The following is a 22,864-nucleotide window of genomic DNA, read 5'->3' as shown; positions in this document are numbered from 1 at the left end:
GGTGAAGTGGGGGGGGGAGGGAATGGGGTCAGTGCTCTGCAACCTGCTCTGCCAGCTGTGGGGTTGGGAAGGGGCTTTGCTTCCAGCAGGGCCCCTTCTGTAGGGCTGAGCCCCACACGCTCTTCTGGGGGGGGTCCTTCCTGGCTCAGGGTCGGTGGCTCTCATCTGAAGCCGCGCGCCGGGAGGAGGCCTTGAAAACGACGTCCTGCTCCTGTGTCCTCTGGGCGCTGCCTTACAGGAGAAAGGATGGGCTGAGACCCTCCGTGAGGATTTGGGGGGGGTCCCAGTGCCCCCCAGCCCTTCCTTTTGGTGGTGAGGATTCCTCAGGGGGGGAGGAAGGGAGGCTCTCACTCACCGAAGCCGTTTGTTCACAAAGTGAACAGTGAGGAAGAGGCCGAGGCAGCCGAGGACGGTGCCGAAAACGATGGCGATGACTTCACCTGCGTGACCCCACAGAGGGCTCAGGGCAGGCAGGGGGTCTCCCCACCACCCAAGAGCTGCCGTGGATGTGCTTTACCTGTCGAATACCCCTGGGGACCTGCAAGAGAAGAGCCAGCGCTGAGCTCTGAGGGCCTTTGTGGGGTCCCCTGCATCTGTCCCAGAGTTCAGTTCTCACTGCTGGTGAAGGACGCCAGCACTGGACGCTGGTTGAGGTCCTGGGGGTCCCGAAAATTGTCCTCCAGGCGCTCAGCTGAGGGCTCATCAACCGCTGTGGCGTACAGGGAGCCCTGCAGCTGCTCCAGCTGCAACGGGAACAGGGTGGCTGTGACCTCCATCCTCACCCCAGCAGCCCCAAAAGCCCCAAAGCTTCACCTGAGCCGCGCTGATGTAAACGGGCTGCTGGAAAACGGTCCAGAGCACGCTCTGCAAGCACGGTGGGGTGGTCAGGGACCCATTGTAGCGGTAGTAGCGGTCCAGGCGCTCGGGCAGCAGCTCCTGCACGCTGAAGGAGGGGATGGACGTTGTCTGCCCTGCGGGGGACAGCAGCGTGGGGTTCCCCCTGCCTGCACCCTCCCCTTCGTCTCCCATGCGCTGCCCTCTCGCTCGCGGCGTCTCACCGGCGTAGCGGATGCTGCCCAGATGGTTCAGGATGTTGGCGTAGGCGGCGTTGGGTTCATCGCCAACCTGGGGGGAGGAGGGGGGTGAGGAGGGGCTCAGGGCCGTGCTGTCGGGCTGGGGGGTGGCTGGGGGTGTCCCGTCCCCCTCCCCGTACCTCCAGCAGGATGCCGAGCACGGCCAGCCCGGCTGTGTGATGCTGCGCCTCACTGGCGTTGGCGTAGCGCTCCGCGTCGTAGTGCACCACGTGCATCTGCAGCACCGTGGGGCTGGGACCCCCCCCGGCCGTGCCCTGTGCCCCACACCTTCCCCCAGCCCCACACCCTGCCCCTGTCCTGTATTCCTGTTCTGTATTGATTTCTGCATCTGGATCTGTTCGTGCACCCGATTCCCTCGCCTGCACCCATCCCCACGCCCGGATCCGTGCTGCTTCTTGCACCCAAACCTATTCTTGCGCCCATTTCCCATGCTTGCACTCATTCACATACCAATTCCCATGCCATTTCCCACAGCCATTCGCCCACCCGTTCCCTTGCTGATTCCTGCACCCACACCCATCCCTGTGCCCATTTCCCAGACCCATTCCTACACCGTTCCCATGCCGTTTCCCAGACCCCTTACCATTCCCATGTGGATCCCCGCATCCAGACCCATTCCTGTGTCCGTTTCCCTCACTTGGACACATTCCTGTACCTGTTCTTGTACCATTTCCCACACCCAGACCCATTCCTGTGCCAGTTCCCATACTTTTTCCCACACCTCTACCCATTCCCATACCTTTTCCCACACCCAAACCCATTCCCACTCCTGTTCCCATACCGTTTCCCACATCCATACCCATTCCTGAGCCCATTTCCCACACCCAAACCCATTCCAACACACCCCTTATACCTCTGCGGGTGCCCGGCGCCCATCCAGGAGATGCTCAGCCCCCTCGGGGTGACCACTGTGACCCCAATGGAAGTGGAGCTGTGTAGCAGCAAAGCTTCGGGGCAGCCCCTCCAGATGTAGGGTGGGTGGCAATGCCAGCACCACTGCAGGGAACACCATGGCGGGGAGGGGGACTGAGCGGGGCTGTGACACGGAGACCCCCATCATCACCTCCCCCAGACCCCGATCTCACCGGTGTGGCCGTTGTTGGTGAGGCTGAAGGTGGGGACGAGGGGGTGGTCGTACCCCATGGGGCGGATGGGGGGCAGCGAGGGGTCGGGCAGCACCCGCTGCGTTGCGATGTCAATGGGGGATTGGGATCGGCCCCCGCATGCTGGGTGTCCCTCAGGCCAGTGGTGCTGCCCGTGGGGACCTGTGAGGTGACAGCATGGGGACCCATAGGGACAACGCTCCCCAGCCCTATAACGCGCCTGGAGCGCCACATAGACCTAAATGCTGTTGTTTTCCCCCAAAAGCCATTGTTTTGCCCCCCTAAAATCCGGCCCCTTGGGGACATCGGTGACGTTCCCAGCCTGGTGCCACCACTAATCTGGGGACATTTTTCCAGCTGGTGAAGCAGGGACAAAGGCAGCCGCTCAGACGACCTGCGCTGACCCCACAGCAGTGGCACCCGTGGGGTCCCCATCCCCACAGAGGGGTTTAGCGGGGATTTGGCCGTGGATGGACCCTAATTGGATTTGGCAGCCGAAGCGGGGCTCTGTGCCTTATGTAAAGGAATACAATGGGCCCATTGGGGTCTTGGCATTGGGGGGTGGGGGGGCTGTGGGGGCCCCATCACCCATCCGACAGCCTCCTGGTCGCCCACTGAGCACCTTCCCATTTAGGGGGACCCCTCCACTCTGTGGCAACGCTGGGTTGGACCCTGGGTTGCAATGAGGTGTTGGGAGGGGCAGAGGGGAGCAGTGGGGAATTGGGGTGACCCCAGGTTCCATTGAGGTGTCTGGAGGGGGGCAATGGGGATTTGGGATGGGAATGAGGTGCTCAAAGTGAGGGCAATGGAGAATTGGGGTGGGGGTGATCCCAGGTTCCATTGAGGTGCCTCGGGAGGGGGGGGGGGGGCTCACCCCTGTGCTGCTGCACGAACCCCACTCACCCTCATATGTCCAATGGGGACCTGTGAAGGAAGCAGAGCTGTTGGGGGACTTCGAGGGGCGTACAGGGCTTTGAGGGGGGTCCCCCAACCCAGGGGATCCCCCAACCCTTCCCCATGGCCACGGGGAGGAGGGTGACATCAATGGGGGGAGCTACAAATCGGGGTGAATTCCTGCAGAAATGGGCAATGGGGGGGGCACTCACCGGCGGGCAGCGCAGGGCACAGAGCCCCCAGCAGCAGGAGGGCACGCAGCATGGCAGGGGGAGCTGCTGGGTGCTGCTGCCCGGCCTTAAATACCCCCCTGGGAATTCCTCCCCCCACCCCCAACCCCCGGGGAGGGGGGAATGGGGATGGGGAGGGATGGAGGAGGGGAGCTGGGATTGGGGGGAGAGGGTGAGGAGGGTGAGGAGGGTGAGGGGTCCTGCAGGGATGGAAGGGGGGGGAAAAGGAGAGGGGACATTGGGGCGCTTGAGGGGGAGGGGGAGAGAGTGAGCGTTATGGGGGTGGTGGGGACTTGGGGGGCTCTCTGTGCTGGAGGAGGTGTGGGGCTCGATACTTGGGTGGCACATGGGGAGCACATTGGGAGGCACGGGGAAGGCACTTATGGGGCAGCTGGTGGGAAACTGGGAGGCACCGGGGGGGCACTCAGAAGGTCGTGGGGGAGCAGTGGGGGATACTGGGGGGCACGCACGGGGGGGACGGAGGGGAGGGGCTCAGACAAAGCCCCGCCCATCACCGCGCGCGTTCCCGCGCCCCCCACGCGCGTTCCCACGCCCGCGCACGGCCCGCCCCGCCCCGCCCCGCCCCCACGTGGGCGCACACGCGTCTGCCCCCCCCGCATTCCATTATGTAACGGCGCTGAGGCGACGCCGCACTCCCATTGGCTGAGCCGCCCGCGAGCCGGAGCGGAGCCGCCGCCCATTGGCTGAACGGGAAGTGGGCGGTGCTGAGCTCCGTCCCGTACTGCCGGCGGGACGCGGCCGCGGATCTGCTCTCACCGAGGCTCCCGTAGCTTGGGCCCGGTTCCACCGAGACCCGCCCCGCTCCCCGCCAACCCCGGCGCTGTGACCGCCGCCCGGTAGGGGGCGCTGTGTCGCGCCGGTCCGCCGCCTCGCCACATGGAGGGGCGTGGCCACGGCCCCACCCTCCCAACCAATCGCCTCGGGGCAGCGTCCGCATTGGGCACGGCGTGCGGCAGCAGCAGCCAATCAGGTATAAGGGGCGTGGCGGCGAGAGGCGGATCCGCCCACTACCAGGGGTGCGGCAGCCAATGGGAGCGCAGGGGGCGGGGCGACGGCGGAGGCACGTGCGGCCGCGCACGTGTACGCGTGGGGCAGCCGCAGCCGGGGCGGAACCGGCGCCGGTGCCGGGACAGCGCGACCGGGAGCGGGACGGGGACGGAGGGACGGGGAGAGCGGCACCGGGCGGGCACGGCCCCGCCGCAGCGGCTGCCGCCGGCAGGTGGGTGGGTGCGGGGCGGCGGGAGCGGGGGTGGGGGGTATCGGTACCGGGGGAGGGGAACCGGGAACCGGGGAGGGGGAGGGGGAGATAGGGGTAGAAGGGGTGCGGGGTGCTGGAGGGGGAGGACTGGAAGCGTTCGGCAGGGAAAGGGAAAATGATGAAAAAATAATAATAATAACAATAAAAAATAAAAGAGGAATGGAAAAACGGCAGAAAAAAAAAGGTTTAAAAAAAAAAAGATAAAAAGCGTAAAAGAAGAGAAGGTGAAGAAAAGACGAAGAAGGTGAAAGAAATAAAAAATTGTAAGAAGGGCAAAATAAAAGGATGCGATTCCCATTTCCCCGCTCATTTCCCCATTCCCCGTTTCCAGGTGACCCCATGGAACCTTCCCAGCGCTCCCCCAGTTCTGGTGATGGCATTGGGACTGAGACCCTCCCCAGAGCCCCCCCAGTGCCCCCCCGGTCTGAGCGGGGCCGTAAGAGGAGGGCAGGGGGGGATCCGGAGCCGCCCCCAGTGCTGCGTGGTGCAAAGCGGCCAAAGGATGGGGATGGGGGTCCCCGGCACAACACCACCCCCCCCAGCGACGGAGATCGCCTCTTTGCCCAAAAAGTGAGTTTTTGGATGAAACAAAGCAGTGCTGACCCCTAAAACGTTGCGGTGTGGGTTGGAGTGTTCCTGATAGGGTGGTTTCAGGGTGTCTTTGTGGAGGGGGGGGTGTTGGGGGTCTCATAGGGGTGGTGGTCTTCATCCTCCTCCTCCTCCTCCTTGCAGTGCCGGGAGCTGCGGGGTTTCATCCGCCCTCTGACGGAGCTGCTCAATGGGCTGCGCATGGGGAGATACGACAAAGGTGGGTGCCCCACAATCCCAGAACCACAGCGTAGGGATTTATGGCACGGGAGATCCTCCACCACAGCCCCATAGTGTCCCCAATGCTCCCCTCCCCCCCCTCCCCCCATGGCATGGGGACTTACAGCACAATGGTTCCATCCCCGTGGCCCCCTTTACAGTGACTCCAAAACCTTTCCGTAGCGCTGAGATCTGTGGTATGGGGTCTCATCCCTACATTCCTGTCCTCACGGGACGTGGATTTATAGCACAGTGGTTCTGTCCCCACGGTGTCCTCAGCATTGCCCCATGGGATGGGGATCATGGAAGGAAGCTCCATCCCCACGGTGTCCCCCAAACTCACCCCATGGGACGGGCATTTATGGCACGGGGGGGATCCCACCCCACAGGGCTCAGCAGCTTCCAGCAGAGCGTGGCCATGGACAGAATCCAGCGGATTATCGGTGTCCTGCAAAAACCCGAAATGGGGTGAGTACCCCCCCCCCAAAAAGAAAACCCAAACACCCCGAGGATCTCCTCTCCATCAGGGGGTCCGCAGCCCCCAAACGCTCCCTTTGTGGGGCTGGGGGCTGACGGGGGCCCCCTCCGCCCCGCAGCGCACGCTACCTGGGGACCCTGCTGCAGGTGGAGGTGATGCTCAAAGTCTGGTTCCCCCACGTCGCCCCTAAAGCCGGCCCTGAACCAGATCCCGTCGGGGTCCTCCTGCTGCTCCGAGACCGCCGCAGCGCACACGGGGACGGCGCCACGTCGGGGACATCGGGGGGGACATCAGAGACGACACCAACAGGGACAACACACCCCAAGTGCCCCCTCCCCACCCGGACTGGGGCCCCCACGCCCCCCGCAGCACCCGACGTGTGACCGTCCCCCAGCACGGGATTCTCTTCTTCTTCATTTTGGTTTTTGGGTTTATTTTTTTTGGCCTTTTTTTTTTTTTTTTTTTTTTTTTCTTTCTGGTTTATTTTTTAATTGTTTCTTTGATTTTTTTTTTTTTTTAATTATTGTTATTATTATTATTTTGAAAGTGGGGGCAGGAGGCAGCGCCCCGTCCCCGGACTGCGAGAACAACCTCAAACAAAGTGGATTTTTGGGGTCTCTTCTCCCCCCCCCCTCAAACCCCACAGACACGCAGCAGAGCCGCCCCCCCCTCCAACCCTGAGCGCGGTGCCTTGGGGCCTCGCTGCAACGCCGGGGGGGGCACAAGGGGACAGGAGGATGGGGGTGGGGGGCAGGCCCCCCCGCAGCAGCACAGCCACCCCCCAGCCTCGTGCCTTCCCCGCAGGGTTTTGGGGCGCGACGCGTTCCCCCCGTGGGAGCAATAAATGGCAGCGGAGCGGCTGGGCTGGGCTGTGATGGTGTCCTCTGTACTCGCTGGGGGTGTGATGTGGGGGTGGAGGGGCTGTTTTGGGGGTGAGGAGGTGCGGGTTTTGTCTCCTTGGGTCCTGGTGTCCCCTCAACCTGGCCCCCATCTGGGTCCTGGTGTCACCCCTGGGCTTGGCGTCCCTTGCGTCCAGTGTTCCCCTCCACCGCCATGTGGCCCAGTGGCCATCCTGAAGCTGCTGTCCCCTAAACCTGGTGTCTCCACCCAGGGGTCATGATGCCCCCTGGGATCTCTGTCCTCTGGATTTGTTGTCCTCTTTGAAGCTGGTGTCCCCATTTGGAGCTCTGATGTCATCCCCGAGCCCTGTGTCCCCTGGGGCTGCTGTCCCTTGGATCCAATGCCTCCCCCCAAGTGGTCCAGTGGCCCCCCTGGTGCTGCTGTCACCCTGCGGCCTGGTGCCATCCCTGGACCCTGTGTCATCTGCAGTTCTGCTGTGTCCATACCCGCTGTCCCTTGGAGCAGCGTCCCTCCTGGACCTGTTCTGATGTCCCCCATGGGGGCCAGCATTCCCCCTTGTGTCTCCTCCTGGGCCCGGTGTCCTTTGGACCCCACAACCCCCAAGCCCGATGTCACCCCGGTCCCGGGATCCCCTGGTGCTGATCCCAGCCCCACACGGTGACCCCTACCCAGGACCCCATAGGGATACCCGGAGGCGGAGCCTCTCCCATGGCCCCGCCCCCTTCATTCACGCCACGCCCCCACAGACTCGCGTCACAAGCCCCACCCCTTTCCTCTTAACCACGCCCCCTCTGGTTAAGCCCCGCTCCTTTCCTCTTAACCACGCCCCCTTGTGTTAAGCCCCGCCCACCAGCCAGGGCCCTATGTTGATTTCCGGTTCCGGGGCACACGGAGGTGAGTGGTGGTGTCGCTGTTTCGCGGGGTCCCGGTGGTTCCTGGGGGCAGGGGAGATCCCGGGGCGGTGCCGGCCTTCAGCTGAGCCCCTCGACCATGGCGAATCACCTCCGTTTCATCGGCCGCACTGTCATGGTGCAAAATGGCAACGTGGATGCGGCCTATGGGGCGCTGAGCAGGTGAGGGGCTGCGGCTGGGCCCGGGCGGGGGGCACCGAGCATCGCAGGGGGTTGGGGCAGAAGGGACTTCACAGCCCTCCTCCCCCTCGGGTCCGCCCTTTGATGTGGGTTGGCTGCTTTGCACAGGGGTCCCATCTCTGGTTCTCGGGCACCTCCAGGGATGGAGACCCCCACAGGGCAGCCGTGCCGGGATCTCACTGCCCTTTGGGTGATGCCTCGATGCTCTGCCCTGCTGCTCCTGGGTGCGTTGAAGCTGAGGGCAGGTGATTATGTCCAAAAAGTGCTGCCCCAGGGGCATCCCAATGTGCTTGCATTTATGGCAAAAGCTCCAATGTACTCTACGGCACTTCACAGTGCTCCCAGAGTGCTTCATTGTGCCCTAGAGGCTTCCTGGAATGCCCTAGAGGCCTTTTGGGACCCTTCTGTGTACTCCTGAGCACCCTAAATTACACCCAGAGCCTCCAGTTTGCTGTAGAGCACTCTACAGGCTTCCTGGTGTTCCCAGATTCCTGGTAAGTGCACCCTGGACAACTCCCAGAGCACTCACTGCTGTTTTGGGGTCTTGTAGCAGAATGCAGGAAGTGAGTTTCGTGTGGTGAGTGAGCAGGGGGGACAATAAGCAACGCGAGCTTTGATCTTGAAATGCAAAGGCTCAGCAGGCACAGGGTTTGGTGAAAGGGGAGATAAAGGCTGTCAGGACGTTACAAGCAGCTGGGCTGTGGGCAATGCAGGAAGTGGCAGCGAAGGCACAGCAGAGGGGAGGAGGAAGATGTGATCACGGTTCTCTGGTATCACCTTCCCCGCAGGATCCTCTCGCAGGATGGCATCATTGAGTCGGTGAAGCAGCGGCGTTACTATGAGAAGCCGTGCCGCAAGAGGCAGCGCTTGGCCTATGAGGCGTGCCGGCGTGTCTACAACACTGAGATGGCACGCAAAATCTCCTTCCTCTCCCGCAAGAGCCGCGCAGACCCCTGGCTGGGCTGCTAGCGGGGCTGCGGCCATCTGACTGCATGGCTGTCTGTTCATTGGGCGCTGCATCTATTAATAAAAGCTGTTCTGGTTCAGCCACGCTTGGGTGTTGCAGTCAGAGGGATGGGGGTGGGTTGGGGGATTGCAGGTAAGGTTAATTGGCCGGGGCAGTAACGTGTCTCGGTGGCCCCATCCGCCCTCTTGTGGTTGTTTCCCTCCTTTTCACAGAATCACAGAATGGCCAGGCTTGGAAGGGACTCCAGGATCACAGAGCTCCAACCCCACACTGCATGCCAACCTGCCTACGTTTCACAGCAGCCCAGGCTGCCCAGGGCCCCATCCAGCCTGGCCTCCAACCCCTCCAGGGATGGACGGGGCATCGCAGCCTCTCTGGGCAGCTGTTCAGCCCCTCACCGCTCTCCCAGCACACAACTTCCCTGAGCCCCGGCCTCCAGCTGCCCTCCCTCCGCTTCCAGCCGTTCCCTGCTCTCATCTCCCCTGCCCAAGAGCTGCCTCCCCTCCTGGCTGCAGGCTCCCTGCAGGCGCTGCAGGCTGCACTCAGCTCAGCCCCAGCTCCTCTTCTCCATGCTGAACGAGCCCAGCTCCCTCAGCCTGGCTTTGCAGGGAGCTGCTGCAGCCCCTGCTCAGCCCTGCGGCTCCTCTGGCTCCTCTCCCACAGCTCCCTGTCTCGTCTGGGAACCCCCAGCCCTGGACGCAGTGCTGCAGACGGGGCCACAGAGAGCAGAGCACAAAGGGACGATCGCCTCCCTGGCCCTGCTGCTCCCCCTCTGCTGATGACGCCCAGGATCCCGTTTGCTTTCCCAGCTGCAATCACACGCTGCTGCTTCAGCTTTTCACCCCTGGGGACCCCCGGTTCCATTTCAGCAGCGCCGCTCTCCAAACCGCTCCTCCTTCTTTTCCGCAGGCGGTTTCCCGCGCTCCCGTGTCACGTGATGAAGGCGCGCGGCCTCACTTCCTCCTTTCGTTTCCTTCCCGGCAGCCCTCGGGCGGGCGGGCACGCATGCGCAGCGCTTCCGCCGCAGCCGTTTCCGCTTCCGCCCCGACGTGCCGTCGCCGTCAGGCCCGCAATCGCCGTTCGGGCCGGGGCCTGCGGGGGCCGCGCCCCGCCGCGGTGAGGGACCGGGGGGAGGCGGGAAGGCAGCGGCCGAGGGGAGCGGGGCGGGAAGGCCGCGTCCGGACGGCTGTGAGGGAATCCGGGGCCCAGCCGTGACGCGCGGTGGCAGAGCGAGGCGAGGCCCCTCCGCCTAGCCCGGAGCCGGCCGGGAGCGCCGAGTTTGTGCGCTCAAATCCGGGGCTGCGGGTGGGGCTGAGGCAACGAACGCCGCGGGATTGGGTTATATTCAAAACGTTCATCGTAACCGTTAATTTCAGCGGTCCCTTCGGGCGCGTGGGAGCTGCGGGGCACCGAACGGCTCCGTTTGTTGTGGCCGCAGCGCTGTGGGAGCGGCAGTTTCACGTTAGCCGCGTTTCGGGAAGCACCGAAGGGGCCCGGGTTGGTGGGTGCCTCCATGTAGGTGCTTACAGCCTGTTTTCTGCGCTTCTCGTGCCCTCGAAGTCCCACAGAGCTCCGAGCATTGACGGCTGCGGGATTGGTGCTGATGGGAGGTGGGGGGGGAAATGCCATTGAAGCTGCTGCTTTTCTTCCTCGGTCCTCACGAATTGCAGGAGTTGAACAGGAATGCGAGGTTTAAGCCAAGTGCAAATTAATTCGGTTTAGCCTTTCTGAGCAAGCGTGCAGAAAGCTGTGATGCATCAGCAGCGCTGTTGTGTCGTAGTTATCACTTATCTTGATGCGTCTTGACTCTCAATTAACTTCACCCTGAAGTATTACGTGCTTCCAAGTCTGGACTTAATGATGAAATGCTGTAATGATGTTCCTTTGGGCTGTATCCGATGCTGCTTTTTAATGTATCTCAGTGATCCCCACTGTCAAAAATGCAGGACTGCAAGGTGTGTCCAACCTCCTCCCTGCGGGTCATTAGGAGCTCTCCAGCTGAAGCTTCACCCCTTTTGTTGCTCTTTCAGACCTGTAGGTTTGCTTCTCTCGGCTGTTTTTCAGTCTCTAACTTGAGAAGCGCTTTGTTACCACATCCAGGATCTTTGTTCTCAGTTTTAGGAGTGATAACTGCATTTTAGGTGCTGTTAGCTCTCATTTTAAGTAGCCCTAGGTTAAGGTAAAGGCTCTGCTGGGTTTTTCCTGGGGGCAAGAAATGTTGAGGTCAAACATATTTCCTTAAGAAGATTTTCTCCTGTTTCCAGATAAAGGAGACTTGGTTTCCAAATCAGATTAGTGCCTGGCTGAGTAATTAAACATTATTGCATCCGCTTCGTTGCAGCTTATGTTAAAGAACTACTAATGATTAATGGTGAGAAATTATTGTCTTGAATCTGTGATTTGGAATCGGGCTCAAAAAGAGCCAACAGGGAAGGGCAGCATTGCTGATCTGCTGCTTCATTTAAGCAGTAAACACGGAGGCAGTCAGGGGTGTGCTGGTGGTTAGGAACCAGTAAACCTCAATGAGATTGCTGAGTTCTCCCTGGGCATTACAGGAAGGCTGCCTGCAGCAAAGAGCTGGGAATGTGCTGAGAGTTGTTTGGGAAGCTCGTGGGAATGGGAAGAACCAATGGGTGACCCATCAAGATGTTGCTGTATGTGTTTGAGGCGTTGCTTAGCAGATGCTGTGCATGAAAAGTTCCTGAAACTGGTTTGGGGAGCATCTGTAAGTGGGCTGGCGTGCGTGTAGCTGCTCCAGGCTGTGTTAGCAGGAGAAAGCAAGGGCTGAAGCAACACCAAGGCCAAGCTTTTCTCCTTGTGTTTGTGAGAAAACTGTGCGTGGAAGTGGGTCCTGATTTACAACAACTGGAACACGCTTGCCTTGCGTTCTTCCAGCTCCCTTAAGGGAAGGGTGGTTTTGTGCTGGTGGGGTTTAGGAGATTCTGGACTTCTCTGTGGCCATCTGCACAAAACCTGTGAGCGGGGTTTCTCTTCTCACAGTTGGAAGCTGCATCTTGTCTGTTCTCCTGAGACCTCTGTGTTGCTCACGTAATTTTAGCGCTTGTTTTAAAAATCAGGGAGTGAAAATAACCTCTAGGAGTTTTCACCAGCTTCAGGCTCTGTCTTTAATGCACCAAAATACCAACAGTCTTTGTTTTGTTGAACTCTGGTTGTCTTGTTTGCTTTCTTCACAGGTACAAGCAAGATAACTGAGATCAGCTACGAGCAGCAATGTCGCTCTCCAAAAGGGAATTGGATGAGCTGAAACCATGGATCGAGAAGACAGTGAAGAGAGTGCTGGGTTTCTCCGAGCCCACTGTGGTCACTGCAGCACTGAACTGCGTTGGGAAGGGCATGGACAAGAAGAAGGCAGCTGGTATGTCACACAACCCTGAGCTTGTGTTAGAAGCAGTCAGGCCCTTTGGCAGAAGGAAACCTATACAGCATACACACAAGAAATGGATTACGTACTGAAATGAAAGAGCCTGTGTTGGCATCACCCATTTCTAGTCACTGTGTTGTGTTTGAAGCAGCCTCAGACCAAGTTTGAGCTCTTTCCCTCCATCTCAGAGAGGCTGAGTTTGCACTGCTGGTGCTCAGCTGCATGGCAGGTTGTGGTTTCGTTGCCACTCGAGGCTGTCAGTGTTTGGGAGGTGGATGCCATGCATGTAGATCTGAAGGCAGATTCGTTCAACACAAGCTTTTATGCTTAGAACCAAAGCTAACCAAACCCTGGAGCTCATTTGCACCTCTTTGCACAGTGATAGGGATAATGTCTGACAGCCTCGATGAGGCAGAGGTAAGTACGTGCAGGTGAGACAAGTTCAAAAGCTGTGGGATGTACTGCAGAAAGGGATAAAATGAATTTAAAATCTATTTTTTCACCGAAAGGAATTTAAAATTACAATTTAATCCCTGTTGGTTTTTTGTTTGTTTGTTTTGTTTTGTGCTTATTTTTTTTTATCTAGTGGAAGTCTGGACTCCAGTACAGCGAGTTTAAACTCCTTACTGCAGGATGTCCTTTTGTTGCCCTTTTTCTTAACTCCAGATGTCAGCATCTGCAGATCCCAGAGGCTTCCTGAGCCCTGGTTGCAGTTTCCACTGCATTAATTGGGTTGAAGCTGCATTTTAAAAGTTTTCTGTGGCTCTGCAGAAGGCTCTGTGAGTTCTGTGCTCTCCCACTCATCCTGAGCAGCGAATTCTGCCACTGACACAACTCCTCTTCTTTCCCAGACCATCTCAAGCCCTTTCTCGATGATTCCACGCTGCGATTTGTGGACAAACTCTTTGAAGCAGTGGAGGAAGGGCGAAGCTCCAGGCACTCAAAATCCAACAGTGACCGGAATCGAAAGCGAGAGCTAAAGGTGAGCCAAGGACTGATTATTGATTGTGGTTTTCTGTTGTTTGGTGGCTTTGGAGGCAGCACTGGTACTCTGTCACACTTTCCTCTTCCAGAGAGGTACATCTTGTAATGCTTAAAGTTCAAGAGAAAAGACCCTTCTCCATGATGAAGTGTGTGAGCCTTTACCTTTCAGTTCTCTTTACCTTCTGATGAGGAAGCTGAATGCTGTCCTTGGTGGTGTCCAAGGTGGAAGCCTGGGCTTTTGGTTTCTTTAACAATCTCTGCTAGGCTCGTCAACAAAGTAACTCAGACAGCAGGGCTCCATCTCTGCTTCCTCTCCTACTCACCACTGTTGCACTTGGCAGTACTGACTCTTGACAACCTGGGGTAGAGTTGTCCCACCTCACAGTAATTCTTGTTCCTCTTCCTTGCTCTGTGGAGCCTATTTCAGTCTGCCACTGGATGGTGCCCTTTTGCAAGTGAATGGGTCTTTCTGTGGTGAGTGATCTGATGGGTTTTCCTTCTCTTTGCCATCTGGAATCCACAGGGCAATTGTTGGCAACCTCTTTTCCCTCACCTTAGCACAAGGTTGATTACAGCAGGGATGTAGAAGCTCTCTGGTGTTTCTCCCACCTAACACTTGTCTGGGATGGGGAAGGCTCGTGCATCCAAACCTGTTTTCACCTCCTTTGTTCTCTTGAAGACTTTACTGGCCACCTTCTGGAAATCCATTTTTTTCATCACTCGCATACTGAGTTTAAAAGTGGCTACTCTACATGCTGCTCCCTGCTTACAAAGTAAGTTTCCTTTGACTTTTTTTTTCTGAGGTTCCTATGTTATGGTAAACTGTATTGTTCTGTAAGCTTGTTTAGTTGTCACCTAACCTCAGTTATCTACAATAATCCTTTTCAGATTTCAGTTTTTCCCTCCTCAGATGTGTTGGGGAAACAGCTGCCTTCGCTCCCCATTTTCTGTTAGAAACTGTTGCTTTTTCTCTCACTCCCTGGAGGAGGTTTTAATACCTGCCAGAGAAGGGCCTCCTGCAGACCTCAGATACATTCATCTTTTAAGGAGCAGTGTGTTTAAGCAGTTCCCATTCTGCCTGTTTCAGTGCAGCCTGAGCAGCAGTAGTGCAACTTCATTTAGAGATCTGCAGAGGTCTGGATTTCGGGTGTCCCAGTGAATGTTGTAGCTTAAAGGACTGCAGCTTTATGCAGCTTTCTTGATCAGAACAGCGGTGCCAATAAGCATCTACCAAATATTTCTGTTCTGTGGTTCCACTTCAGTTTGGGTTTTAGCCCAGCACACGCACTTGTCATGCAACACTGCCACTAGAAAGCCAGATTTTGGCTAGGCTGTTTTCTCCTAGCTGTGCCCCCTCCATGCTTTTGCTTTTGCCCTCTTGTGGAGGCAGCAGAGAGAAACATCACGCGTTGCATTGCTGCGTGGTACCCTGTGGTGGGCAGACCTCAGGCCGTGGTGTTGTAGGGAGATTCGTACCATCCTGTGGCACTGCTGACACACACAGATCCCACGCTTCTTCAGAAGTGAAATTCAGAATTACCCGTTATTGCACCTGGCTTCCCACTGTCTTGTCCTCTCTGTCTTGTCCTCTCACCTTCCTGTGGCCGGTGCACTGCAGAGCGGAGGGAGGGGAGGAGCGGCGTCCCGCTGCAGCCTGGCGCTCTGTCTCACGCTGCACACGGAGGCAGGGATGTGGCTGGGTGTGGGGTTGGTGACTTTTCTCCAGTGCAGCATCTGCGTGGGTGTCCTACGTGACTGCAGATGATTGATGGTGTTCTTGGCTTCTAAACTGACCCAAAGCAGGCCTGGGCTGCAGCAGAGCAGAGCTGTCCTCATCTCTTGGCTCCTGGTATGGAGACAGGCATCCGGCCTGCCTTCTCATCAACCTCAGTCTCTGGAATTGCATCTTGGAGATCCTTCCTCAAGATCTGTCCTCACGCGGCTGTAAAGCGACGTGGTTGAGTGAGGCTGTCAGATCCTGATCCTGTGTAGAATGACTTTTCCCACCACCACTGCAGGTTTCAGAGTTGAATTTATACTTACACACTTAGCTCTGTAGCATCAGGAAGTGAATGAATTCAGGATGCTGCTTACTTGGTCATATTAGCTGTCTTCAGCATTCTGGCTGGCCTTCCTTCTCTCTCTTTGGTTAACTCTCGTGGGGTAGGTCATTGCTTGGGAAGTTTCAGGAACTAAAACGTAATGGTTTACACACTTTATACTATGGGCAAGTCCTTTCTCTTGAACTTGTAGGTTTTCCAAGAAGTACCTGTGTCTGGATGAGGATGTGTCCTTGTAGAATATGAACCATTATAGTGAAGAAGGGATTTCAACTAACGCTTGCAACCGGTTTGTATATTTTTATTTCCAATAATGCTCTCACACACAGTACAGGAACACAATTGCATGGACAAATCCAGTTGACCTACACCAAACTGGCACTGACCAAATGAAATCTATGACCACCAACACACAAGCTGGGGAGCCCTCGAATGGCAAGTTTCCCCAGTTCCCCAAGCACGGAGCTCTATGTGAAGCACACTTTTGTTTTGGGAGATGGACACCTGATGCAAGTCCATGATGTGATCAGTGCCCCACTTGCTCTCTGAGCTGTGCTTCTTAAAAGCATCTCAGCATCTGGCTCAGAACCGGAGCCTGCTGGGTCAGGCTGTGAGGAAATGCTGCAGGTATGTCCCTGCCTCCAGGGCCTGGGATTCTGTTCTTCCTTTGGTCAGAACACGGTAGGATGGAGCAGCTTTCATTTTCACCCCCTCTGAAGTTGACTGAAGATACAGGCACCCTTAGGGCCTGGTCACACTAACTTGTGTGCAGGCTTTCTCCATCTCTATGAGTAGCTGAGTGAGATCTTACATCTCCTCAATTCCCAAAATCCCATGACCACCGAAGAAAGCAATGATGGCTTTTACACAGGCGTGTCCCTGCAGGGTCTGCTGTCCTTTAAGCTGCCGGATGGATCATCATCGATGCTTCTCTTGTGAGGAACCAGGGCACAGGCTTGATGTGGGGCTACCAGTTAGGGCAGCCTGTGAGTGCCACCCTGCAAACTCACAGTGCAGTGCTGACCTTTCAGTGCTGGATTTAATTCTCACGGTGCTTTCTTGTCCTGAAGCAGCGTTCACAATGGAAATTCTTAGCTTTTAATCAGCTTTGTTTTTCTCTCCTTTTACCTCAGGATGTGTTTGGTGATGACTCTGAGGTATCCAAAGAATCTTCTGGTGTCAAGAAACGGCGCATACCACGATTTGAGGAGGTTGAGGATGAGCCTGAGGTTATTCCAGGCCCGCCATCAGAAAGCCCTGGAATGCTGACCAAGCTGCAGGTCAGTCTGACTGGGCTGTGTTACATCAGCTCTGTCTCCAGAACAGCGCTGAGATCTTGAATCCTGATACAGTGTAATGTTTGTTTTCTCCGGATCCACAAGCTGTGCAAGCAGATGGCAAACTGCTTTTGGCCATCCTTTGTTTGCTGCAGTTGCTGCCCGTGTTCTTTTCACAGAGCTCACTGCCTCTTGTGCACTGGGCTTATGACAACATGGAGTCTTCAAGTGGTGAAAGTTTGGATATTCTCTTATAACCTGCAGTAACCAGGAGGAGAAAGTCTTAGCAGACAGTGCCTGCACTGTTAGATTCCTACAGCTGGCAGTCATCAGTTAAAGTAGCTTGATACTGTTCTATTCTCATTAAGCTGGCTTGAGCTCATTTGCAGCTGTAAAGCGGTGTGAAAGGGTGCTGGTGATCCTTTCTCTCCTTCCAGTCAAGTGGCGAAAAATTCACCATCCCATTTTGTTTCCACAGATCAAGCAGATGATGGAAGCAGCCACCCGACAGATCGAAGAGAGGAAAAAGCAGCTGAGCTTCATCAGTCCTCCAACACCACAGGTAGCTGCTGGAGTTAGCAGGCTGCTTTGTAGCACGCAGCTATGATGTGTTGACCTGTGCTGGGGGTATCAGAACAGCTGTGTAACAAAAGTCATTTCTCTGTCAACAGCCAAAAATTTCTTCTTCATCCCAATCGGAACGGCTCCCCATCGGCAACACGATCCAGCCCTCCCAGGCAGCAACCTTCATGAATGATGCCATTGAGAAGGCCAGGAAAGCTGCCGAGCTGCAGGCCCGAATTCAGGCTCAGCTGGCCTTGAAACCAGGGCTTATTGGCAATGCCAACATGGTGGGGCTGGCCAATCTGCACGCCATGGGGATCGCACCGCCGTGAGTAGCTGCTGTTGTTCTGAACGCTAATCCTGACAGTGGAGGTTCCAGAGTGTTAATAGAGGGTGTAGCCAAAGGGTTTCCCCTGTGCATCATCAGTTGTAGCAGCTCTTTAGTGGCTGCTGAAGGAAGGAATGTGTTACGGAGATGAAATGGAGCTCACTCCTTCCCTGAGAAACACTCAACTTCTGTACGTGAGATTCGGGTCCTTTCTGGCCATATAAAGCTGAGAGCTGAGCAGTGCAAGGAAGCCATTCACAGAATTTTCACAAGTTATGGGTCTGGTGCTCACGGTGGGAATGTGGTTCTCAATTCCCTTGAATTAATGCTATAATCACACTTGAATGTGTTTGTTTTGCCACCAGGAAGGTGGAATTGAAGGATCAGACAAAGCCTACGCCACTGATCTTGGATGAACAAGGCCGAACTGTTGATGCGACTGGTAAAGAGATTGAATTGACTCACCGCATGCCAACCCTAAAAGCAAACATCAGAGCTGTGAAGAGAGAGCAGTTCAAACAACAGCTTAAAGAAAAGCCCTCGGAAGATATGGAATCCAACACTTACTTTGACCCCCGGGTCTCCATAACCCCAGCCCAGCGTCAGAAACGCACCTTTAAGTTCCATGAAAAAGGCAAATTTGAGAAAATTGCCCAGAGGTTGCGAACGAAGGTATTTGAGGTCTTGCCATGCTAACTGACAGCACAGAAATGAGGGTTTGGTTCAGGATGGGAGTTGATTCTCCTCTCCTGGGATGTGAAGGGAGCTGTGTTCACTTGAGGAAGAAGCTTTTTGGTAAAATCACACGTTGCTTTTTCTGTCAACATCGTTCATATTGAAAAGGCAGACTTCCAAATAAGAATATATTTGTGGAGGGCGCTTCCTCACTTGACAAAAGACAAAATCTGGTGGTTTGTTGTTCTGGTTTGTTGGCTTTTTTGATAAAGGATTGAAAAATTCCGAAGGGAACAGATAGTTCTGTGGCCAAGTCATCCTTCTACAGAAGTGATCACCTTAGAGATGCAGATTTCAGAGGGTCTTGGTAAACTGCCCAGATTTGTGAGGAAAATGGGAGAGAAGAGCTTCATTAGACAGGAAATCCCAGGGAGGTGATGCCCAGAGAGAGGCATTATTTGGGGATTGCTCTGTGCTCCAAGAAGGCTCAGTAATAACACCAAGTTTGTAGCAAGTTTGCTAGAAAAAGCACTGCATTCATCATCTTGTTTTGTGAGGTTTCCTCTGCGGTTTGCTTCAGATTTAAGCATATACATTTGCAGATGAGGAGATGCCTACAAACTGTGCTTTTCCTGAAGTTGTGCTATTTCGGAATGACTTTTATGTGCCACTTTCCTCTCCTTGTTCTCAGGCTCAACTAGAAAAGCTGCAGGCAGAGATCTCTCAGGCCGCCAGAAAGACAGGGATACACACTTCTACCAAGTTGGCTCTTATTACCCCTAAAAAGGAGCTGAAAGAAGGGGAGATCCCAGAGATTGAGTGGTGGGACTCGTACATCATCCCTAACGGCCTTGATCTGTAAGTGTTTTGTGTACCAGGCTTTGATTGGTCTCCTGCACGAGGAAACTGGGAGTTTCTTGGGGATCATATGGGGCTCTGTGGAGCAGTGTGGCAAATTAGGCTTGTCCTATTGAATTCTGCTGCAGTCCCTGAGATACAGGCAGGCTCTGGGTTTGCTCCCAGGTCTCTCCAAGGGTGTTGGTAGGCAGCTGCCCTTCTCCTTTTTTGGAGACAGCGTTCCTGCAGGCACTGAGCAGCTGGCTGCCTGGCAGTCAGGGCGATGGTTTGGCCCCAGGTTGGTTGTGTTGGTTGTGCTTTCTCAAGCACAAGTGCAGTTGACTCACAAATCTCATTGGAGTTGTGGCAGGCCTGTCTCCTAACTGAAATGTGTGTGGATATTCCACTGGGGAACACGTCTGTGCTGCATGCCTCTGTTTTATGCTTTGGGTAAAGGTTTGTGCATGTCAAATACCTGCCGTGATTTGTCCAAGGGAAGTGTTATTTTTTTTCCATGGCTTGTGTTTAAGGGAATGCAAGAATCCAGGCTGGGAGGTTTGCAATGATGCCCAACTCTCTCCTTTCTAGAAAAGGCGGAACGTCTTCAAAAAAAGATGAATACTTTGGAATCACAAACCTCGTGGAGCACCCAGCACAGCTTAACCCACCAGGTACTGCCCTGTAGCACTCTGGTCTCAGACTTTGCCCAATTTGGTTGACTAGGTACAAAATATTCCAGAATGTTGACACTTGGCAAGGTGAATCAGCTGTAGTTATCGCTGACTGGCGTGTCTCTTATCCCTGTGAGGTAAAGAGATCGTATGAAAATAAATATGAAAGCTCTGCAAAAGCAGCCAGAATTGGAAGGGAGCCTCTCTGCCCAGTTTTCAGAAAGCTTGGCATAACGTTTGTTTTTATCTTGCCTTGTTTCTCTTTGCAGTGGACAGTGACACACCAGTGACCTTGGGTGTTTATTTAACTAAGAAAGAGCAGAAGAAGTTACGGCGACAGACTCGGAGAGAAGCCCAGAAGGAGCTGCAGGAGAAAGTCAGGCTGGGCCTGATGCCACCTCCAGAGCCCAAAGGTAAGAAGAAACAGCTGCAGCGTGCGGAGTTGGGCTGCTGCAGGCCGTTAGCTGTCAAGCTGTGAACGTGGTTGGGAATTGCAGCAGGAGTGCATGTGAGCCTGTGAACATGCTGGGTGTTGCTGTGAAATATGGCAGTTCTCTCATCTTCCTTACAGTAAGAATTTCAAACTTGATGCGAGTGCTGGGGACGGAAGCTGTTCAGGACCCAACAAAAGTCGAAGCTCATGTTAGAGCACAGATGGCAAAGAGACAGAAGTAGGTGGCACGCTGTGCTGATTTTTTGTTTGTCTTTTCTGGATGGACTTTGTGGTGCTGCTGCATTTGTTCCTAGAGAAGAAAGTTCCAGAACTGATGGAGCAAAGCAAGAGCAGTTTGATTTGTATGTGTGTTTGTGTGCGCTGCTCTTGCAGTTTATTTCTACTGTCTTGAATGAACCTCTCATGGCCCCGAGTGGGGATTTGGGTCTGAGAGATCAATTTTTGGCATTGGAAATTGGCTTTGTGCCCTGTGTTAAATGAGTTTCCTACTGTGATGATGATTGACAGGATGGTTGTTATCAATTAACACGTTTAGGGAAGAATTGGACTGGTGGCTGAATTAAAAGAGCCCATGTGCTCAATTCAGGAATCTGGGTAGAATTTGGAGCTGTTTTGGGATCCATTCTGTACTTAAGGATCTGTTTCAATGTGGTAACAGGTAAACTGTAGGCTGTGTTTTTGCTTATTGCTGTGTCTTTTTGTATCCAGAGCTCACGAAGAAGCAAATGCCGCAAGGAAACTGACAGCAGAGCAACGAAAAGCAAAGAAGATTAAAAAGCTGAAAGAAGATGTTTCACAGGGAGTTCACATAGCTGTGTATAGGTGAGTGCTGGGATGCGTGCTCTTGATGGATGTTTGTACTTGTGTCAGTTTGTAAATGGCCCACGAAATGCTCTGTAGAAACACGTGCTGTGAAGAGGAGCGTCCTTTGGCCTACTTGACAGATTGATGTGCAGAAATCAATTTCAAGATATTGAACAATAGCTCTGTTCTTCCACAAACAGCTGTTTTTTATCCTGTCCTTAGGGTCAGAAACTTGAGCAATCCAGCAAAAAAATTCAAAATCGAGGCGAATGCTGGCCAGCTGTACTTAACAGGCGTGGTGGTGCTACACAAAGATGTCAACGTGGTCGTGGTAGAAGGAGGTGAGGATTTCTGAGGCAGGTTTTGGTCGCGGCATAATGTTCAAAAGTTTGCTTTTGCAAAAATCACCTGCGTGTGAAAATAACAGCCAGAGGGTTGTGGAAGAACAAGGAAGTGAGGAGGCACTTTGAAACTGCCTTCATTATGGTTTTAACGGTGCTAGTACTGAGCACAGAGGAGAGCACTGTAAGCCAGATGGAAAAAAACAGTACGTTTGATGTTGATGGAAAATGCATTCGATTTAAATCATTGCATCCATTCAGAGTCCAATGCAGTTACTCACAGTTTGGCTGGAAGGGCCTGGCTGTGCTCTGCTTGTGTCTGATCAGCTGAGCATGCTCTGAAAGGCTTAGCTGTGTGTTTGTGGGTGTTGTTCTGCTGCCTTTTAAAATCTCCTAAAGCACGAAGGTTATGGAACTGTGTGAATGTGAGTCTCAATTCTCCCCAGGCCCGAAAGCACAGAAGAAATTCAAACGTCTTATGCTTCATCGAATAAAATGGGATGAACAAACATCAAACACCAAGGGAGAGGGTAAGTGTAAGACCCTGTGGGGAAGGAGGTGGTAACAGATCATGTTGTAGCCATTGGACTGGTGGAGCAGTGGTGGGGGATTCTGCAGGACTAGAATTTGTTGTTGTTGTTGTTTTTCCAGATGATGACGAGTCTGATGAGGAGTCTGTTAAGAAAACAAACAAATGCTCTCTGGTTTGGGAGGTGAGTGGCAGTTCTGGTTTGCTGGGAGTTCGGGGGGCTTAGGCAAGGCACGGGTTGACCCTGCCTGACAGAATGGCTGACGTTCTGCAGCTCTGTGTGAAATGGAAATCTACTGGTCTGACTGAAGCTGTAACCATTTCTTAAACAATAACAGAATTACACAGCACAGAGTGGATGCTGGTAACCCATGCTTCTGCAACAGTCAGGTTAATTGATTGCTAACCTGTAAAAACATTTATTCTCAGGCTCCCCTGAGTCGTTCAGTTTTATTTCAGCTACTTTCTCCCACAGACTTGTTGAAATGAGTCCCTTTTCTTTTCCAGGGCACAGCAAAGGATCGCAGCTTTGGCGAAATGAAATTTAAGCAGTGCCCCACTGAAAACATGGCACGGGAGCACTTTAAAAAGCACGGAGCAGAGCACTACTGGGACCTGGCTCTGAGCGAGTCCGTGCTGGAATCCACAGACTGAGGGTGCTGCTGCCCCGGCACCCCTCTTGGTTTGAGAACAATACCTCGTGGGAACTTGGACGAACCCTTCCTCCCCTCCGCTCTCTCCACAGTACAGCGAGTATGATTAAAGAAATATTTTTTAAAACGAATCAGTTAACATTTGTTTCCTGGATACATTCAGCTCCTGGAGGTGCCAGTGCAAACCTGCTGGCTGCCGCCCGGCTGCACTGTAGGGTCTCTGAGCTCCTCTGGAAAGATTTGTTTTGGAGCAGAGGGGGAGAAATTGTTTTTAAAAGTTGTTTTTGACCCCTCAGGAGCCCGAGGTACGACGGCCTGGGAGGTGTGGGGGGCACCACGGGGTCGGTGTGGGGCAGGAGGAGCACTTGGTGTTTGTAAAGCAGAGTAGGAGACGGGGACTTAGCCCACATCCTATATTTACATAATAAACTTTTTTTGTAAAAGCTGAAGCCGCCTTCAGTTTGTGTGTGTGTGTTTCTGGCAGGGTTTGGAACAGCGCCG

At 54.6% G+C, this 22,864-nt stretch overlaps 4 protein-coding genes across 6 annotated transcripts; 3 read left to right on the top strand and 1 right to left on the bottom strand.

Moving 5' to 3' along the window:
- Positions 1–49: 49 nt before the first annotated feature.
- CA14 (carbonic anhydrase 14) lies at positions 50–3,355 on the bottom strand. The gene is made up of 10 exons (XM_048928909.1): positions 3,304–3,355; positions 2,180–2,359; positions 1,948–2,090; positions 1,214–1,309; positions 1,059–1,125; positions 814–971; positions 617–743; positions 518–538; positions 356–440; positions 50–231 (listed from the first exon to the last, which is right to left on the bottom strand). Exons 1-10 carry the CDS (start codon positions 3,353–3,355, stop codon positions 162–164), a joined length of 999 nt encoding a protein of 332 aa, XP_048784866.1. The 3' UTR covers positions 50–161.
- An 863-nt stretch (positions 3,356–4,218) lies between these two features.
- CIART (circadian associated repressor of transcription) lies at positions 4,219–6,319 on the top strand. Its single transcript, XM_048928908.1, has 5 exons — positions 4,219–4,561; positions 4,932–5,170; positions 5,333–5,408; positions 5,797–5,875; positions 6,004–6,319. Exons 1-5 carry the CDS (start codon positions 4,219–4,221, stop codon positions 6,266–6,268), a joined length of 1,002 nt encoding a protein of 333 aa, XP_048784865.1. The 3' UTR covers positions 6,269–6,319.
- A 1,298-nt stretch (positions 6,320–7,617) lies between these two features.
- Positions 7,618–8,883, top strand: MRPS21 (mitochondrial ribosomal protein S21). The gene is made up of 2 exons (XM_048929134.1): positions 7,618–7,819; positions 8,626–8,883. Exons 1-2 carry the CDS (start codon positions 7,737–7,739, stop codon positions 8,804–8,806), a joined length of 264 nt encoding a protein of 87 aa, XP_048785091.1. The 5' UTR covers positions 7,618–7,736; the 3' UTR covers positions 8,807–8,883.
- Positions 8,884–9,811: 928 nt separating this feature from the next.
- On the top strand, positions 9,812–22,812 carry PRPF3 (pre-mRNA processing factor 3). Of its 3 annotated transcripts, none has more exons than XM_048929281.1 (16): positions 9,812–9,920; positions 11,999–12,180; positions 13,038–13,168; positions 16,364–16,510; positions 16,986–17,069; positions 17,179–17,399; positions 17,765–18,071; positions 18,766–18,932; positions 19,500–19,582; positions 19,852–19,995; positions 20,154–20,253; positions 20,745–20,858; positions 21,063–21,181; positions 21,628–21,711; positions 21,833–21,894; positions 22,218–22,812. In XM_048929281.1, the coding sequence occupies exons 2-16, from the start codon at positions 12,036–12,038 to the stop codon at positions 22,362–22,364; spliced, it is 2,055 nt and encodes a 684-aa protein (XP_048785238.1). In that variant the 5' UTR covers positions 9,812–9,920; positions 11,999–12,035; the 3' UTR covers positions 22,365–22,812. The 3 variants fall into 3 exon arrangements, with proteins under 3 accessions (XP_048785238.1, XP_048785240.1, XP_048785239.1); XM_048929282.1 differs by lacking the exons at positions 9,812–9,920; positions 11,999–12,180 and adding exons at positions 13,850–13,943; positions 15,424–15,519 and having other exon boundaries at positions 13,130–13,168; XM_048929283.1 differs by lacking the exons at positions 9,812–9,920; positions 11,999–12,180 and adding an exon at positions 15,424–15,519 and having other exon boundaries at positions 13,057–13,168.
- Positions 22,813–22,864: the final 52 nt, after the last annotated feature.

Source organism: Lagopus muta, chromosome 29 (genome assembly GCF_023343835.1).
Source record: "Lagopus muta isolate bLagMut1 chromosome 29, bLagMut1 primary, whole genome shotgun sequence".
Classification (NCBI taxonomy): domain Eukaryota; kingdom Metazoa; phylum Chordata; class Aves; order Galliformes; family Phasianidae; genus Lagopus; species Lagopus muta.
The sequence above is the reverse complement of the archived record's forward strand: the minus strand, read 5'-3'. Positions and strand labels throughout refer to the sequence as shown.

Coding starts and splice junctions, on each gene's coding strand:
- CA14 (XM_048928909.1), bottom strand. CDS start 3,355: ATGCTGCGTGCCCTCCTGCTGCTGGGGGCTCTGTGCCCTGCGCTGCCC. Junction 2,360..3,303: donor GTGCCCTGCGCTGCCCGCCG/GTGAGTGCCCCC, acceptor GTCACCTCACAG/GTCCCCACGGGCAGCACCAC. Junction 2,091..2,179: donor CACCAACAACGGCCACACCG/GTGAGATCGGGG, acceptor TGTTCCCTGCAG/TGGTGCTGGCATTGCCACCC.
- CIART (XM_048928908.1), top strand. CDS start 4,219: ATGGAGGGGCGTGGCCACGGCCCCACCCTCCCAACCAATCGCCTCGGG. Junction 4,562..4,931: donor GCAGCGGCTGCCGCCGGCAG/GTGGGTGGGTGC, acceptor CCCCGTTTCCAG/GTGACCCCATGGAACCTTCC. Junction 5,409..5,796: donor CATGGGGAGATACGACAAAG/GTGGGTGCCCCA, acceptor CCCACCCCACAG/GGCTCAGCAGCTTCCAGCAG.
- MRPS21 (XM_048929134.1), top strand. CDS start 7,737: ATGGCGAATCACCTCCGTTTCATCGGCCGCACTGTCATGGTGCAAAAT. Junction 7,820..8,625: donor GCCTATGGGGCGCTGAGCAG/GTGAGGGGCTGC, acceptor CCTTCCCCGCAG/GATCCTCTCGCAGGATGGCA.
- PRPF3 (XM_048929281.1), top strand. CDS start 12,036: ATGTCGCTCTCCAAAAGGGAATTGGATGAGCTGAAACCATGGATCGAG. Junction 16,511..16,985: donor GAATGCTGACCAAGCTGCAG/GTCAGTCTGACT, acceptor TTGTTTCCACAG/ATCAAGCAGATGATGGAAGC. Junction 21,712..21,832: donor ATCAAACACCAAGGGAGAGG/GTAAGTGTAAGA, acceptor TTGTTTTTCCAG/ATGATGACGAGTCTGATGAG.